General features: G+C 44.8%; 1 protein-coding gene across 1 annotated transcript in view; it reads right to left on the bottom strand.

The window, feature by feature from the left end:
- Positions 1-292: 292 nt before the first annotated feature.
- Positions 293-19568, bottom strand: part of SOBP (sine oculis binding protein homolog) — a 162280-nt gene continuing 143004 nt past the window's right edge. The window contains exons 7-8 of the mRNA XM_024755396.1: positions 19156-19563; positions 293-1616 (exon numbers count right to left, since the gene is read on the bottom strand). Of these exons, the coding sequence (XP_024611164.1) occupies positions 19159-19563 (405 nt within the window). The 3' untranslated portion in view covers positions 293-1616; positions 19156-19158. The remainder of the gene's footprint in view (positions 1617-19155; positions 19564-19568) is intronic.

Genomic DNA, 19568 nt, shown 5'->3' with positions numbered 1-19568 from the left:
TCAAGGCCAGCGTGACTCTGTCTTGGCCTCGCCTGCCCACCGCACCCAACCGCCCCGCTGCTGCTGGCTCAGCGGCCTGTGGGCGGGGGCACCTGGACCCCTCCAGAGGGAACAATTGCTTTATTGGAGTTAGTAAACAGATACACTGAATCAGAATGTGATTTGTTGTTTAATTTGTAAAACTAAACTGGTAACCCTTGGGACACCTATGTCTGAAGTAGGCTCCAAATGAAAATGAACTTTTTTCCCAAAGGTTTTTTTTTTTTTTTTTTTTTTTTTTTTTTTTTTTTTTTTTTTTTTTTTTTTTTTTTTTTTTTTTTTTTTTTTTTTTTTTTTTTCTGTACTCATCAGAATGGGATACTCCACGACTGTCTCACCAACTCAGTGCCAGTACACATGCTCTAGAGGACTTCTGGACTCGCAGCTACAACTGTACAAGTGCACACAAGAAAATCTACCCTGTTATCCTCCACCCACTGATTGAGGATAGAATTGCACATTTCTCTTAACCATGACAGGAGAAAGCAAACAGTGAAACAGAATCATGGGTGAGCTTTCTCACTTTCCCTCCTGTTTTCATTGGTTTGTCCATACCATTCTAATTATCATGAAAGGGCTCTGCGTATAGAGAGATTGCTTCACTGACTTCCTGGATCACCGAAAGCCATCAGGGTTGAAATTTCATCCAAGTCTTTCGTGACGCCCAGCAAATATTCCCCCTCGGATTATTTTACACCTTGAGGGCATTTTGGTCTTCAGTTCAACACTCTTGCTCTGTTCCCAAATGGGGCGCTATTTAAGGGAATTTAAGGAGAAAGCTGAGAAGAATAAACATTTACCGAGTTCTCTTGGCATTCAGTCTCTGAAAAACCACAGTATAAACTATTCATGCCGCTTCTTACATCTGTCAGATCGAAAATTAAAAGCCATAAAAGTGTAACACTGAAAATATGGCATTAAAAAGGATAAAGGTGGCCTTTGTAAAAATAACAAGAAAAGTATATTAGCCAATAAAATATTTTAACTCTTCATTTAAAAGTGCATCCTAGGCAGGACAGAGATGAATCTGAAGCATTGGGACTCCAGTATGATCCCTCTCCGCCGTCAAAACGTGAACAGTATAGGTCCAAAACCGTACAATGCAAATCACAATTCTTCGTGTAGCAGCAAAACCACAGCAGTTTTTAAAAAGATTAAAAAACGATTTTTGTCTTCAAATCTGTATCATCTCCCAGCCTCACCCTATGAGCCTTGAAGATGAGGCAGGGAGAATACCTACATTGGTCCTTGTGGCTTGTTGGTGTTTTGTCGTTTTGTTTTTGTTTTTTCTTTTAAACCAGGGGCAAAATCCCTAAGTTCCTCTGGGGAGAAGCAGAGATGGTGGCAGCAGGAAGGCTGGGCCCGCTTGGTGGGTCCAAGACGTGCTGGCTTCTCTGGGCTAGAGGCCACCGAGGGAGGGCTGCTTCCTCTGAGATGCTTAATGACAGGAAGCGGCTTTATTTGCTTGAGTTTTAGCCAGAGGGGGTGGTGAGCTGACCAGCTGGTGTCACTGGATGGCGAGACATGGTTTGCTCTGCGCCCTCTCTCCATGCAAGGTACCCTGTGAGTGAGCGTTCCTAGAAAATGAGGAAAAGGGGTTTGTTAGAATCCACTAGACCAAACTACCCCCCACCCCCCAGGCTGGGGAGAACCCGGGCATGAGTCAGAGCAGCACACTCTCCAGCTGTCAGGTCAGACTTACAACAAGGCCCCAGCGCTGGGGTGGCGCAGCCTGATTTCCACATGACTTCCATTCACGGTTCTGCGCAGGATCAGCCCTGCCAGCTTTGTGTGAGGAAATGAAACTCGAGTCGCTTTTTGGAATACCATAATGAGCATGGAGCACCACGCCCTCACCCAAAGACTGCAGCAGCATCCTTTGCAACCCAGCAACATTCACTCTCCACGTTACTGCACGATTAACTGGCAGGAGGTCTTTGGAGTTGCCCAAGGGCATCCCAAAGCCAGGCAAGGTCATCGGGGGACCCTGGTGTTGCAGACCTCAAGCCTGTACCCCGTGTAACAGCCCTAGTGTCTGCTGCAAAGGAGGAAGGCCATGAGATGGACTTTTTAGCACGTGAAAAATTCCTGGGGCACAGAGACCACTCTTCAGAGGTTTCCTACAGGGGTGGCTGAGCTGGAAGAAGTGCCCCTCTCTGTGGGTCTTACCTGACAAAGGTGAGCCACTCACATCGCTTCACATCCAGACCAAGCGTAGGACTGGGATCCCAGGGCAGAAGGTCTGAATAGGACTGTTGGGCTCTGCCTCTCTTATCCTTACTGGCTTATTTCATTTGCTACCAGTCCCTTGGCTTGAAACCTCCTAAGGACACTCCATCACCCCCAGGAAGCAGCCATTCAGAAGTTGTCCAACTACACTGTGAAGTCCCTGAGGTCTGGGGCTGTGTCTGTTTTGCTCAAATCCCTGCACCCGGGGACAAATGTATTCAGCTCGACACACATTTGTCAAATGAATGAGAATCAAACAGCTCTTGTCCCCCATGTCCCAAAACGGTGCTTTTTTTTTTTTTCCTGCCAATAAATGGGGATGTCAGATATGTGAATGGGAAAATTTGGCTGACGTGAGGCGGTGGGAGAGGACTTGTAAACATCTTTACAACTGTTGAGATTATTCCTAGACCAGTGAACAAATAATTTCAGGTGATAGAATGTAGAACTTGAAGGGACCCCAGAGATAATATACACAGTTTCCCGCATTTTATAGACGAAGAAACGGAGGCCACAAAGAGAACTGGAGTGTTCAGAGTGTCTGTAGCGTGAATTTAGCACAAGCGTGAGGAGGTCAAAATGCCCATTGGGAGGACTAGGTCCAAGCTTGTGCTTTGAATCCTGCTATCCAAATACTGGTGTTAATGGTTACCATAATAATGATCGGCCAAAAACAAGGTTTGAAAATCTGAATGTGCATGACAGGAAATGCCTGAGTTCCCCAAATCACATTAAATCACCAGATCTGTGTGCATTTAATATGTATATTAAATAACCAAAGTGAAAATGCAAAACACCACAAATATGCAATGGGAGTGGAATTACAAGGTCATGGAAACCTTTTCATTTGGCATGGTCAGATTTGGAAATGTGGGTATTTCTCTCGGAATAAAGAGCTCACTTTAATTTCTTTCTTTTCTTCCTCTTCTTTCTTTCTCTCTTTCTCTCCTTCCTTCCTCTTTCTTTTTACCTTCCTTCCTTCCTTCCTTCCTTCCTTCCTCCCTCCCTCCCTTCCTTTCCTTCTTTCTTTCTAAGACATAATGGTGAGAAGAGGTACGGAAACAAAAACACCAAGAGCCACCAACAAATAAGAAGTCACAAAGGATTGGGAAGAGGCCTTGGAAATGGACCCAAATGGATCCTAAGACATACTGTAGCTGCTTCTGGGCAGGATTTATTTTTGTTTAGGAAGCACAGCCTGGAACTTGCTTTGGAGGGAGAGAAACCATCCCTACCTCTGGGCTTGGGACTATGAGTGACCAAATCTTGTAGTCAGAGAGGAGCTCTGAATCCTTCTTTAAAAAAGGAAAAGGAAAAAAAAAACAGTGTTTAATGGTTTCTTCCAGTGACTGAGAAACACCACCATTTTGAATTACTCACTCAAGAACACTGCAACTGCTTTTTCAAGGGTGTAAATTGTTTCTTTAATGTAATCATGAACCCCCCAAAGAGGACTATTTCTCAAATAAGTTTCCTTACATTGAAATCGCCTTTGGACAAAGGCCACATGGACAGCATCAGCCTACTTAGAGAAAATCTCAAGGCTTTCATAAGAGACTAGGAAAACGGGATTATAATGAGAGCCATTCTGGAACCTTAACTACAGCGTTTGCCATCCCAAACACTCTAATAATCATTATTATTCTCTGGTGTCTATTATTGTCTGGTAAATAATATGTGTTTTCCCCCAAAGTTCTACCGGGTGCAGCTGCACCGCGCTCTATTGTTTGCAGCCCCACCCCTGCTGCTTGGAAAGCCTCCTCACGCCAAGCTTATTTCAAGAGAGTGGCAAAGGGAGGATTTGCGCTGCTTCCTTCCCTCTCACCGCACACTTGCCGTGTCTGGGACACCCACCCAGGCCGGATGGTGGCAGTGCAAGTCCCTCTCGGCAGATAACATTTGAGGAGGGGGTAAACTGAAGGCCCCCTCCCCTGTCCTCCTGACTCTGGCTGGTTCAGGGCGGCCCCCATGTTGGCGACACAGGAATCAATGAAAATGAAGAAGCAAGCTTGGGCATCACTTTCTTGAGAGTTATTTGTTTGCAAGGTGTGAAACTCAAAAGTGGGGAGGAAGTGACCTTGGAGTTTTAGAAAGTGATCATGGCAGGAAGTTCTAGAGCCCAAGTCCGTTCCGACTCAGCCCCTGCTAAGCAGAGGTGTCTTAGAGAACAGTCGGTCCTCTCTGTCTAAATTTCTTGATCTGAGTAAAGGGGAAATTTCTACAATATGTGAGACAGAGACACAGGTTACAGCATGAACCCTACGTAGCCGCGTGACCTTGGACCTATTTCTTAACCTCCCCAAGGCTGGATTCTTCCTCTGTGAAATGAAGGCATGGGTGAGATTTTCTATTACATCTTCCATCTCTCACATTCTGGGACTGTAGGATCTTTGGACCAAAGCCATCATCAGGTATGGTGGTACACAGTTATCCGTGTATAAGAAAGACTATTCGTTTCTCTATCCTGAAGTCCCAAGTTTCAGAAAGGGTCTCCTTCTTTCTATTAATCACATACACACACTCTCACCTCTGGCAGAGATTTCTGGAGTGTCCCTTAATGCAGGGGGTTCTGGGGAAGTGGTTCTACTTGTGCCTCACATTTGGGTTTTCCTCTGAATTGGGGTTTGTCTGAAGGCAGGACAACCCAGGGCCCTGCCATGCAGAACATCTCTCTCACACACACACACACACACACACACACACACACACACACACACACATCCCATCCCGTGGACCACGTTGCACCGTGTATGAAGACCAGCTCCACAGTGCATGGTCTCCAGCAGGCATGTATGGTCAGCGTCTGCAGAACTCCAGGCCCAGCTGCCCCTTCTGGCCAGAAGAATAAAGTCTCTCCCTCATGGACTCAGCTGCACACCAAGTGCCCTGAACAAGCCTCTGACTACCGGCAATTTCCCTTTCCATCAGGAAAGCATTGCTAAGAATGTGACTGAGTTACTTCTCCCTTATCGCATAAGCATTGTCAGAGTGTCATAGAGAACAAAAATAGGCCTGAGTACTAATAACTTCTTTCAGTGTTGATACTGTCAACATACCATCATCCTCACCTTTTCTTCTCTGACCTTTACAGCCTAAGATGTATGCGGGTTGCATTTAAAAGGAAATTTTATAATTTCCAGGCAACCACTCCCAAAAGTAAATGTGTGTCCAAAGAAAATGTCTGTCTTATTCTACATCCCATCATAGTCCCTCCATGGCACAAGATTCCACTTCCACCAGGCAGCCTGCCTTCATTAATCTAATCTGTTTTCTGAACTTTTATTCTTCTTTGCTTCCTCAAATACCTCTGTCATTAGCATAATCAAAATCCAGTAGGTCTGTCCTGTCTTACCTGTCTAGAAGGCAAGCTCTCCAGGTCCATCATATTTATTCCCCAGAGTCCAAAATCCTGTGGCATCAACCCTATGATGTACAAGAGATGCCCGCTGCCAGGCCGGCTTGCCTTTGTCCAGTTACCCCAGCCCTGCCCGTGGTGCCACTCGGGCACATCGGTCCATCACTTATCACGGTTAAATACAGCTATTACGTGCTGGCTTCGGCCACGCTGTTTATCTGGCACAATAATGAGTCCCTGAGGACTGGATTGCTCTCAGGTAGCCACAGCTATTCTGGGACGCTCACAAGGGTAGAACCCCGTGGTCAATGAACAGAGCCGCCTGCACCAGCTGATAAGGCTGGGTGTGATGCCAGACAGTGGTCTCTGCATCAAGCCCATCCCGGAAAGGGCTACGGCTTGGTGAGGTTTTGCCAAAAAATGGCTCCCTCTCTCCTCCACCGACCATCGCTTCATGAAGAGTTCTGAAATGGCTTTTACCAAGTTGGAAACCGTTTTCATTTACGAAGTGGATGGTATCTCTTTTCTTATAGCTTGCTAATTGATGAAAGTAATTTAAAAACATCGCTTCTCTGGCATGATTGCTATGGGAAATAACCCATGGTGAGGAGAGGGGAGTAGGGCCAAGGGTGAGCTCCAGCACCACTGAGCTGCCCACGCACGGCCTGGCTCTGATAAGCTAAGGCTCAAATTATTTAAAAGAAAGAAAATTAAACCAAACGCGAGGCCTTGCTTTTCTTTTTTTATAATTTTCCCCTTTAGCAATATCTCTTATTTTACTCTTTAATCAATAAAAATCCCAACCATACAAGACCCCCTACTGAGATAACTCCATCTTTAATTTTTTTTTCACAAATTTAAATTTCGGTTTTCTTTGCTTAGCTCGTTCTAGGAGTTAAATGGGCAGAGAGACCTGTTTATTCATATGAGCGGCCAGTGCTATCTTGCTGACCTCTACAAGATCTTGGGGGACAAAGAACCCTGAGCCACAGAACCCCCTCTTGTGCACTTGCAAAAGCCTTTATCTTCACCCTGGACAATGGATCTCTTTAGCCACCTCAAATCTTTTTTTAAAACCTGGGAGTTTAAGCTAAACAAATTACCCTGTCTCTGGTCCTTTTCTAAAAGCAGGCAGGGATTCATGACTAACTGCACACATCTTTACAAATGCACTGGAACAAGTGGCTGCATGCACTCGTGAAAGAGAAAAATAAAATGAAGAATTACATGATATAGCTAATGTTTTACAAGAAATTTTGAATAAGAGCCTCAAGCCCTATGCCGCCTGGATTTCAAGACCAAGCACTTCCTATTATGGTTTGGGAAAGCTGCAGTGTTTTCAAAGAAAGTTACATTTACTGAGCACTTAATGTCAAATACTGCGCTAGGCACTTTTATATATTTATATATATTTATATTTATTTCATATTTATATATGAATATGAAATTTATTTCATAATTTATAAATATTATATATTTATTTCACTTAAAAACAAATATATTTTATATACTTATTTCATTGACACAACAATGCTATGAAGTATTTATTACTGTCTCCATTTTACAGATGAGGAAACTTTCCCATGAAGGTTAAGGAACTTATTTGCTCAAGGTCACCAGCTAGAAAGGGGCCAAGCTGGATTGAAGTCCAGCTCCTACGACCTCAAAGTCCATGCTCTCCTCGGAGTGCTATCCCCTAGCCCAGGTTTCACCTCTCCCCTTCCTCACCCTGCCAAGCAGGGGTCACAATGTCAAAGTTGGCAGGGCCTTAGAGACAAAACTCCGAGAAACTATTTGCTAAGAAATAATAATTGCATTTTCATTCAAGTCCTATCCAATACACAAACTAGCTGATGCCGGTTCGTGTGCCTTCCAAAAATTCTTCCTTGGACACAAAAGTAGATGTTTATTGTACTAAGATTGAGTCTGTTATTTATTTATATAATCTGAACACAGGCAGTCTAAGTTTAAAAAAAAAAAAAAGGAAAGAAAGAAAAGAAAAGAAAAAAAAGAACCTAGAGAAAAGAGCAGCTTTACATGGCAAGTAGCTATTGTCTATGGATCAACAGACCTTAAGATTTTAGGCTAGGTCTGGAAAAGAGGTCTGACATTTTATTTACTCTTTACAACCAGCCTTTTAGCAGAAAGAGAGAGGGAGAAAGAGAGAGAGAGAAGGGCTTCATTTCACGGAAACTTCATGTAAAAAATAAGAGCAAGCATACTGATTCCCTGCTACCCCCCTCTAACAGCCAAGGAGATGGAGAGTATGCTTAATAATTGCTTTTCTGCAACACTTCCACCCCAGATGTTCAGGTACAACCTATTTCCTCTCTGAAATCAGCTGCCCGGTGTGAGGCAGTGATGCCGTGGGTAGCAAAAGTATGACTCTGGTCCTTGGCACAGGGCGTGTAACTCAAGCAGCTCTGGTCGTATCCCGTGTCCCACTGAGGGGAAAGGCAGATGAGGACTCAGGTTCTAATCCTGGCTGCGCCACTCTGTGACCTTGAGCGTTTACTCTGTTTGTCCCAGTCCCTACTTATAAAAGTGGAACCAGACATCTTAGGAGAATTTCTGGAATCATTTCCCTAACCTCCGAGGTTGACAGCATCGAAATGTTTCATTACCTCCCGTTACACGTTGAGGGAAGACGTTCTGGGCTGCAGGGGCTATGATTACAATTCTTACAATGAGCACCTAGTATATATATGCCAGGTGGGCATTTTACTTCTGTTATTTACACTGGAGCCTGATAACGCTATGAAGTATGGGTTATTATCTTCATTTTTTTGTATATAAGACATGCTCGGTGGTTTTGCAGGAAGATTCTGGAGCCAGGCTGCCAGTCAGATCCCAGCACTGCCATTTACTGGCCAGTGACTCTGGGTAGGATATTCAACCACTCTGTGCCTCAGTTTCTTCATCTATAAAATGGGTTTAATAATGGCACCCCAGAGGGTTGTTGTGGGCGTGTAACATCTGGAACACTGCTTACATATAGAAAGTGCTTGATAAACATTAGCCGTTACAATTATTAAATGAGAAAAGGTAGGCATAAAGAGGTTATAAAACTGGTCCAAACTCACAGCTGATTTTCAGATCCAAGCAGACCTCACTCCAGCCCTGGACTCCTCTCCCAGGCACTGTAGCCTAATAGGACAGTAACTCCATTTCCTGGGCACCTTTACCTATGTTTTCTTATCTGCTCCTCCCAGCAGTGTTATGACCTTGAGACTGAGGCTTGGGGAGGTAAAGTCGCTTCCTCCTTCGCTTACTAATTGGCTCTGCTGGGATTTGAACCCAGGCTGGCCCAACCCCAAAGCAGAAGTCTGTATCTACTAAGCCACACCGCTGCCTTCCTTCACTACCAGGAGCCCACTGTCACCACATGTGGAAGCTTCAGAAGATGTACGACCTGGGAAGTTAAAAAAGATAAAGGACATTTCCAAAAGTTGCCACACCCCTTTAAACGTGCCTGCCAGCCGTGGGAGGATCTGATTCAGCTTCTGTGAAGATCTCTGAAGGTGTCTGAGGTTGAGCAAAGCCACGCAAGCCTTGTGGCTGCTCTTCATTCCAGGGACCGAGCTTTGGGCATCACTAGGGCCACCGTCCAGGCTCCACGTCCATCCTCAGGGAAGTCCTCTGCTAGGAGAGCCGCTGCCTGCCTTGTGCACCCATTGGGCGACCGACGGCCTGCGCCACGCCCTGCCCCACTGGCCTAAGGCTCAGAGCAGCTGGGCAGTCAGAAGGGTGGAGCCCCTATTTCCACGGCAACCTGGGGCCCGGCCAGCATCCCCCTTGACCGAACTTTGGAATGTTGTGAGGTTTCCTTCCACTGTGTGCTATGAAACCTCTTAGGTCTGCTCTGGGCACAAAGAAAAGAGCTCATCCTCCCCTTGCATTGCCACAATGGCTTTACATGCGTAAAACATAGATGTGGCAGCTCTTGCGGCTCACACTGCAGCGATAACATCCCGCAGTGTTTAGAATCCACTGCTGGTAACGAGCCTGTCATCAGAATTCAATGATCAGCTCAGCGATGCTAGTCTTTCTCTTGCTTCCTTTTCAGTGCACAAACAGCTGCTGAAGTAATTTTCCTCAAACACAGATTTCCTCCTGTCACTCCTCTGCTCGAGGTCGTGGTGACACTGCCTAACGTACAGAGTACAAGTGCCACAACCTCTGGCTCCACTGCCCACCTGCTCTCCTCCAGCCTCCACCCCCCTCCGTCTGCAGCCAAGCCCTTCACTCCAGCCGAGCGAAGGGCAAGGTCACCCCTCACGCGACTTCCTCTTCTCAGCACCTGCGGCTCTTGCCATCCTACTGCCCCTTTTATTCCTCCACTCCTGACTGCAAGTTCAAGGCCCTCCCCAGTTTTAGAACCTAACTCCAAACTCACCTGCTGTATGGAACCCTAACCTGGTAACTCCATTAACTAGACCTCTCCTGACACTCTTCTCGTTCATTCACTCAATAAATACTCATGTGCCCATCCTGCCAGCCCCAAGCTAGGTAATCAGTTACAACAATGTGTGAACTGCCCCCATTCACACCAAAGCCCTCACCAAAGCCCCCTGTCTACAGTGTCATATCTGTTTGCAGGTCCTGCATAATGCTTGTAATAGTGGCCTTGGTTATTTCTTGCCTCACTCAGGTTATTAGCTCCTCAAAACAAGTCTAATAAGACTCCTGCCACTGCCTCTCCCACTTTTTTTTTTCTTTTCCCTCACTCCCTCCCTCCCTCCCTCCCTCCTTCCTTCCTTTCTTTCTTCCTTCCATCTCTTAATAACAGTGTCCCTGCATGGAGTCAGTATTCAATACAGTTAGTTGAAAATGGATATGTTTTCCCCTCTAGGGAAATAAATGAAGACTGTCTTTGAACCATAAATGAGTGAAAGGGGACTGCCTCCCTCTGTTCGGATATGATTAAGAGTTTATTAACTTTCATGGGTCGTAATATATTAACTAAGTATAAATTAACCATTCTAAATATAAGGTTTTTTTTTTAAAGTTACTATCCCTGGGCATCACACACACACACACACAGCTGAGACACAGAACAAGTTGATCGGAGGATCAGACAGTGGGAAGTGCTATCAAAATCAGAACCCTGAACGAGTGACCACTCGGCTTCATTTGCAAGGTCATAAGGTTTTTCCACAAAAAATTTTTCATAGTTTTTCAACTAGTATTTGGGATTCAAGTTGTTCAGACCTTGGTGGATATGAAAATGGACCTTCAGTCCCATGTTTACGATGTCACCGTATTAAATGAGAGGAATGGAGGGACCTGGATATATTTTTGGTTTGGCAAATTGTAAAACTATTTTTTTTTCAAACATTTGGGGTTTGGCTAAAACCAAAACTTATTTTGCCAAGCACTTTGGCCTTAATTTTTAAACCCATGTGTATTTTAAAAGAAATTCAATCTATATGTTTCTGACTCATTTACACTTAACTCATGAAAATGCTGTTTGGTAAGAGCTATTAGATGTCCAAGCAAGTTTATGAGCCCTTTTAAGCCTTCTTTTCCCCGTTCTTGCCAGAAAGTTGTATTTTGCCAGCCATAAAGAGTGTGAGCCCCAGAGGCCTGTGGTCAGTTTGAAATTTATAACCTCTGAAGCTTAAGTGGATTCTGACTTGGAAAAAGGTTTTTTTCGCTCTCCTCTTTTTCATATTAAGTGCTCAAACAGGCTACTTATGATAAAGATGGGATCCTATGTCTCAGTTTCCAAGATGGCTGAGGGTGAATAGTGAAGAATTCAATCTAACCACCAATAAACTGCCTCTAAGATATTTTGGAGGAACAACATGACACTTTAAGTTCCTCCGGACACAGATCCAACACTCTAGTGGAAAGTTTTACTAATTACTCTTAGGATAAGAAAAAGAGGTAGGAATCAACATGATTCAAGTTGAACATTTTACCTTTGGGGGACTTGGTAATTCTTTAAAAAATCACAGACAACCCATCCTGTTTATGACTTTTTATACATTTAAAAAATAAGCTGAATCTACTAAAAACAACATTTGAATTAAAACCAGAAAAGCAGGAAGAACGTGCATGCATGCTGCAGTGACTTCACCCTGTATCTACTGGATGCTCAGATGATGCTCAGATACCACTCAATTATAGTATTCTAGTGGGAGAAAGCTTTTGGATAAAGTACTTAAAAATGGCTTATAAATATTTAAAGTATAAGCATCTAACAAATCGTAATGACAAAGTTTTACATTTAACCACATGTGCTCCAAATATCTTGAAATTACTCTAAATATGGGTTTAAAATATCAAAAGGGCTTGTTGATGGGACGCAGAACTTTGCAAAGAAACTTAAACCTGATCATTCTTGCTCTCACAGCACCCAACAGGCACAATTTTTAAAGTGTGCGTGTATAGATTTCCTTAGAAAAAGATAATGCTACGGTCTGAATTTCCAAAACAAGAGTTGAAGGATGAAATATAGGGTTTCCCCTTCTCTCACCAAATGCAACTTAGCCACTTTGCTTCTAGATAATTTGTTATTGTAGGTTGGCTCAAATTTAAGACAGTAACATCTTAGAAACAGTTGGAGAACGAAGCCAGCTGCAAGGAGGATATCATTACAAATTGAGACACATGTTATATGGGAATACCATTCATTTTCAATACCAAAAACATGTCTGGGGAAATAAGCCATGCAAATGAGGGAGAGATATGCTTTTTAATTGCATTTTTTGGACATTAGGTCAATGTTTCATATCCAACGGGTCCATAATGTATGTTTCTCCCTTCTGTTCTTCTGTCGCATTCTTACTTCCCTTTTTACCCAAAACAAAACACAGCTTGCTATCGAAGAAAGACAACAAAGCAGAGGTTCAAAGGGGGAACTGATGAGACAGCCAGCGTTGCAGCCAACTGTCTGGATGGAATGAGGCCGGGGAGTGCCGGACAGCTTTGATTGACCCAGTCCTGACCCCACGCCCACGTGGAAAGGCAGTTCTGCTCTCGTGTTCCCTTCTCTCTATTCAGACTTGTGTGTTTGGTAAAATTGCACAAGCATGTTGTTGCTTATGGCCACAGCTCAGTCCTAGGAGCTCAGAGTTAAGGGATATCAGGAGCTACTTGAATGGTGTCCAATTTAAGAATGTTTAGTACACTCAGGAGCTTTTTTTTTTGGCGGTACGCGCGCCTCTCACTGTTGTGGCCTCTCCCGTTGCGGGGCTCAGGCTCCGGACGCACAGGCTCAGCGGCCATGGCTCACGGGCCCAGCCGCTCCGCGGCATGTGGGATCCTCCCGGACCAGGGCACGAACCCGCGTCCCCTGCATCGGCAGGCGGACTCTCAACCACTGCGCCACCAGGGAAGCCCCACTCAGGAGCTTTCTAAAGCACAAAAGATGCTTTAAAAGTTTTGTTCTCATTGTTCTTTGCTTTTGCTCTGGTCATTTTCACTAGAATCTTTTAAATGACCCCCTTGAAATAATTTGTGTGTGTGCATTTCCCCTCCTTGCTGATGGCTGCACATTCTCAATCCTGACCCCACCCTACTCTTTTCTCAAGCAGAATGCTGTGGAAATCCGTAAATCTAGAGAAGAGCTCTCCGTGGTTAGTATTGCAAGCTGGCATCTGAGATGGCATTTACTCCTTTTCCTTGAGAATGGGACCCTGTTAGATGATGCCAGTGCTAAGTTGTTTATCTTTTAAACTAATTTCTTTGTTTCTCTGAAATGAATTCCTTTTATGTTTTTGAGGCATTTGTAAAAAAAAAAAAAAGTTTACACATGCAGAATGCATTGCCTTAACATGCATCCATGTATATTTAAACAAGCAACTGAAGGATACAAAATAATTCTGGGTGGGATAGGGTGAAGGAAAACAGAATGGCCACCCTCCGTCCCTTTGACACAATCTCTTCAACAAGAGAGTCTGGAAAAGGCAGCGTGTTGGTGGTGGATGGTGTTCTACTACATGAGGTAAGTGTTCCAGGCTGCAGTGCATTTTGGTCCTCAAACACCTCTGCCCCTCTGTGATGCTTGTCTGCATGAAGGTAGGTGTAAATGATTGAACCAGGATGCCCAGGAGGTCGCTCGAGCCAGCAAGGGAGTGATTCATTGGAAACCAGACAGGGAGCTTATTTCTAGTGCCCTTCTGGGCAATGCCTTGTTAGTAGCTGGTTGAATGCTTTCACCTTTCCAAGCACACCCTCTCCAGGTGAAGAAGCACGCTAGGGAGCTAGGGGGCTTGGTAGCGCTCCAAGACACGGCCATGCCAATGCCCTGGTGTTTACTGATCTGTCCACTTCTCCGACTCAAGCCATTCTCCTCCCTTGGCCTCAACAGCAGGGTAGAAGGTTTTCCACTGAAGGACAGCAACTGCCTATACAGCACAAACTTTGAAAGTCCAAGTGCTGGGGAAGTGTCTAGCTTGTTTCTTTCCTTGCTTCCCCTTTCTTCTTTCCCATAGGCACTCACAAGTTATAGTAACTGGAAGAAAAGTCTATCACCCTTTGCATTTTGTCACTAAGGCAATCTTATTGAGGCAAGGGTCCTGCTGCTCAGGTATTGCTTGGTGATAATATAAAATAATCTTTCAGAGATGTAAGGCATACTTTTCCTGTAGCCAAAATCTATGGACTGCTCCTCCCAAGAAAACACCTCTGCACACAAGTACATAAAACTTTCCACAAAATTCCAGAGGGAACAGCCGAAGGCTATGCATGGACAAGTCTATGGAGACCAGCTCCGGGGAGCTGACACACAGATCGGGAGGTCTGCAGATCAGGGCCAGGACTCGCGCTGCACTGCCTGACCCTGAGGATGGTTGCTAAAGCTCACGCGCTAAGCACTTCTCTTCCCTCACCCTAGCCCCAGCCCTGCTGAAGATGGAAGGCTATGGCTACATCTGAAATAACTAAACACCCGGTCACATATGTCATTTCCTATCCCATCATAATCTGATTGAAATAATATCTAAAGCCAGGTGCCTGCACATTAAAACCCTCCTTCAACCCCCTTGTCCTAAAGGTTAAAAGAGACCTGGCAACACTGAACGAGATGTGTCTAAGGCCAACCTTGACACTGTTCATCCAGAAAATTCTCCTCTATGAGTCTCAAATGATCACAGCAAGCACTCTCTCAGGTCCTCACCACTCACACGTGCGCATGATGCAGACCTGGCCATTCCTCACTGCTGGCTCTTTGAATAACCTATACCTAGAGCTGGGCAGCCATCTGCATCCTGACAGACGGGCAGAACTTGAACATCAGGGATTACGTCACCAATGAACGTTTCCAATAACCAAGTATTAGAACATTAAAAATCTCAAGTCTGGCAGAGGATCTGAGCACACCCTACTTGTACTGATGTCCTCCTCTCAGTCACAGTTTTTCCTCTTTTCCTTGCTTTCGTAGTCGGCACCCACAATCACATTTCAACTGCATGGACTTGACTTTGCAGGCAGCCAATCCTCTCAAACTTCTCAGCTGGAGAAACCAAACTGGCAAAAATTACCTGCCACCTCCACCCTTGCGGCTTTCCTAATGAGGCGAGTCCCCTGCCCCCTTCTTGAAATAGTCCTTTCTGGGATTGTGGCTCCGTGGCCAGACTAATAATTAAACTCTAAACTCCAAAAAGTCAAAACTACAGCCCCCCTTCTTCAGCTCTCCCAGAGAAAACAAAAAGTGGAAGGAACTCTTGCTGCTGAGGCTAGGGAAGCATCTCAGAATAGGGGCCGGGGACAAGACTCTTGGATTTTCTTTCTGGTTTTAAAAACACATAAGAAATTTGGGAGTCACAAAGGTGGGAAGTTCTTGGCCTTGCCGCTCCTTGGGAATGGAAAAAGTGAGGGTGAAAGGGTTACTCATGGTACACATTTTTTCCATTGATTATTTTACTTAAAGAGAAGATGTCATTTCCCTGGAAAATCAAGGAGGGGGGGGTATTTTCTTTTGAATATCTTCAAACATTTGCAAATGGTTACTCTGAACTCCCCAATGTACCATAAACAAGTGTAAACTGTAGAAATTCAGAAAATGTACAAATACAAACAGCTATCCCCCAAGCTCAAAGGCAAAGACAAAGAAAGGGGTATTCCATTTATAAATGGAATTCTTTGCGGAGAGAACAGTTTGGGAAATGTTTATACATTGTTTCCTTATTATTTGGGGGGATTTTTTTTTCAGCTTACAGAAGCATCTTAAAAGTTGAAGATAAAAGGAAGTTTCCAACCTTTTAAAATCGTCGACTAAACTTAATTGGTTCTGCATCTAGGAAAATATCTGCTCATTTAAATCACTTGTAATCATATCAACAAACCAGAATGCATAAAGTCAGGTAACTGGGAACAGAATAACTTCAAAATGGAAAAAAAAAAAAAAAAACCCTGTGATTTGCCAAGAACTAGCAAAAATGATGACTTCTTTGAAGGTAACTGTAGCTGCCTGGATTACTGATTTCAAGACACAGTCTGCTTTGAATCTATTTTAAATGATTTTTAAAAATAGTAATACAGTATGAAAATGGTGGGCATAGTGAAAATGAAGAACCCAGACGAAAGTTACTGACAATGAGTCACCAACAAGCACAAGGAGAAATCACTCACCTGCGCCTCATCCACCACAACTCAGCCCAGGTTTGGTTTTGTTTTTTTAGTGCTTTCCCCTTTGGCTTTAACTTGTCACCAAACAGTGTTCACTGTCAGGGCACAAAAGCCATGCAGTTCTTTACTTAACAGATGCATTTCCAGTTTCCGTAACCATATGCATAGGCTGGGTTTCTGAAGGCATAGAAGAAAAACAGCACCACGTGTGCACAGAAAATCAGGAAGGGTCAGAAATGTGAGTGAATTACGGCAGGTTGAGACTGTGCTGTGAGCTGACACGGAACTACAGAGGGCAAGAGGCAATGCGATTTAGTGGAGCAGAGGCGTTCTTCCCCCACCTTAAATCACTCGCCTTGTCACCCCACTGTAGCTGGCAAAGCCTGAGAGTCTCTGGCTTTAGAGAAAAGCTGTAATTTCTTGCGGGACCCATCATAAAAAGAATTTTCCAATCTCAGGGGGATATGGGCAATTTCATCATTGCATCTTCTGAAAATGACTGAAGCCAGGGTAACATTTTTAGTAATGACTCTGGTCCACATACAAGACCCTAGCCTGACTCTTTATTCAGAAACATATATCATCCAAATAGCCATCATATATTTAATGCTTTTATATTCTTTTGACCCTATACTACTTATGGACTAGTGACACTCCTCCTGACCTGGTCACTTCTCACTTTAGCAATGGTAGTAAAATCTTTCACCCTCTCGTTCTTCCTTTAATGTCATTTGAATGAGTGACACTAGAATGTGTTTAAAATTACAATTCCTGATGCTTTTCTGGCTTTCTAAAGGCCATCACTTTTTTTTGTCCCACATCTTCCCATGACTTACTGCTTTGTCAACCAGATTAAATTACTCTGGTAGAGAAATCAGGGGCATTTTCAATTGAGGTGACTATGAGAAGGCTGAGACTGTCTTTGGAGAGCAGAACTTGCAGATATAAGATCAAGGATTGGTGAACTGATTTTTAGTATTCTGCTCCTACTGGCAAAGCCATCAGTGGAAAAGGAAGCATCAGACTGTGGTGGCTGAGAAACCCTTCTCACACCACCCAGTAAGGCCCCTTTCACTGGCTCTGAGCTTCCCAAGCAAACTCCTGGCTATAAGTGAGGTAGGTGCCCATGTAAATATGCTGACTTAGAGACAATGGTTTGGACACACCACATCAAGTGTTCTGGTCCACATCTATATTTCCTACCGTGGAGTAATGGGTTGGTATTCTAGGTTTTTCATTGTTGTTGCTGAAAAAAAAAGCTGAGCACGCTAAAAACAAACAAACAAACACCATCTAAACACTTAGAGAAGTTGGTAGGTAGGCTTGGTTTTTGTCTAGGAACTTTCCCCCAAGACAACTGAGGTGGATAAAAGAATTTTATCAAGTAGGGTAATAAAGGGACCAATTAACCTATTCTCCTACAGTGGTTCAAAGAAAATGTAGCCCTGGAGTCAGACAGCCTACATTTGAATCTCAATGCTGCTTATTAACTTGGTAATCTTGGGCAAGTTACTTAATTTCTATGTCTTAGTTTCCTCATGGGTAAAATGAAGACAATTAACAATTGCCAAATGGATCCTGACCCAAATAAATACTACTGAAAACCACTTAGAGAAGGACCTGCACATACCAACGTGAGCAACTGTTCTTCCTAGAAGGTCCACTTCCCCTACCCAGGCCTCCTTCCTCCCCGTGTGTACATTTCCACCAGACTATAAGTGCCTTGAGGGCAGGCACTGCACCATATTCACCTTTGTAACCCCCAACTCCCAGAAAGAGCTGTGCATAAGTTATGTGTTCAGTAAATATTCATTTCCCTTCCTTTCCTCTCCATAAATAGTTGATAAACTTCAGCAGAACGTTAGTCTGTTTGCTGTCCTTTTGGACAGAGGAGAGCGCTCAGGCTCTGGATCCAGCAGGCCTGAGTTGAATACTGGTTCCCTCACTTACCAGCTCTGATTTGGGCAACATCTCCAAGCCTTATTTTCCTCCTTGGTAAGACGCAGACGATGCTTATTCCACCAGGATTGTTGGGAGGATCAAACAAATGAGGCCACATCTGGCTACAGTGGGCAGCCATGCAGGCTAGTTTCCCTCCCCCTTACTGAAATTCTGGACTCGTTATTTATGGTTCACTTGGTATTAAGCAGGATTCCGGACCCTCCCCTGCCAGAGGTCAGAGATGTGTGCTCTCACCCACTTCGGTGATGTTGCCCTTTTCCCTGTCAAAGCCTCCCACTGCCTGGAGAGGTGAGCACCTCACGCACTGAGCTGATGAGCCCCAAAAGGGGAGAAAGCAAAGCTGGTCAGTGATGCTTGAGGCCCACCCCGGGAAATGCTGGTTGGTGACAAATGAAGGAAGAGACCCCGTGAACACGAGCTGCTCCAACACCCTACCAGGCAAATGGGGCTTCGTGGCCTGGGTTCAGTTGGCATAGCATGTAAGAAGGTTAGATTTTATTCTCATCGTGCAAATGGAATCCCCTGGTTATTGAGAGCATTTGGTGAATTAGGACATTCTGCCAGTGACTCTACCAGCTCCAAGAAGTGGCTCAGCTTGCCTTTTAGCACAGTCCTGTAACCTCATGACTGAACATTTACTGGTCCCAAGTAATCTCTCCTTCCTCCCCACATCCTCTTCTACTTACAGGGATGAGCTAATAATAAAAGTGTAATTAGTAGATAGTGTTTCAATGCAGGCTCAAGGATTGGCTTTATCCTTAAGTAAGTGACCCTGGGCATGGCACTTACATGCTGTGAGTCAGTTTCCTCATCTGTAAAATGGGAATGATGTTGGATCAAGATGATGATAGTGTGTGACCACACAAGGTGTACTGTAAAACACGTAAGGTAAAACCATGATTATCAATACAACTCTCTCGCGCGCCTCTGCCCTGCAAGAAGTAAGGAGGGGTGCACTGACTCGTGTGGAGAAAAGCCCCAGTGTACATACAAACCTTTTACTTATTCTGATTTCTAATTCGGAGGCACCTCCTTTTGAGCGGAGGCTCCAGGTCCTCGGGCCCGGCGCTGAGCATGGGCGAGGAGATGATGCACGGCGCCATGGCAGTCTTCTCCGCGGGTTTTGGCACAGGCTGGATCACGCAGCCCGTCTTGGGCAGCATACGCAGAGCATACGCGTGGTCCTCGTCCGCGGGGTTATTAAGGTTCGGGTCTGACTTGTCGCCTCCCGCCAGGGCCTCCTCCCCCATCAGCTTTTTGGCCGCCTCCCCGTCCAGGTGGCAGTTGGAAGCACAGTTGTTCTCTTTGACGGACTCCAGCTCGCTCACCGCGGGCTCCTCCGGCGACAGCAGCTTCTTGGGGGGCGCGGGAGGCGGCGGCGGCTGGGGCTGCTCAGGCGGCGGCTCCG

The sequence above is a fragment of the Neophocaena asiaeorientalis genome, unplaced genomic scaffold (genome assembly GCF_003031525.2).
Source record: "Neophocaena asiaeorientalis asiaeorientalis breed wild unplaced genomic scaffold, Neophocaena_asiaeorientalis_V1.1 scaffold105, whole genome shotgun sequence".
Taxonomy (NCBI): Eukaryota; Metazoa; Chordata; class Mammalia; order Artiodactyla; family Phocoenidae; genus Neophocaena; species Neophocaena asiaeorientalis.
The sequence above is the reverse complement of the archived record's forward strand: the minus strand, read 5'-3'. Positions and strand labels throughout refer to the sequence as shown.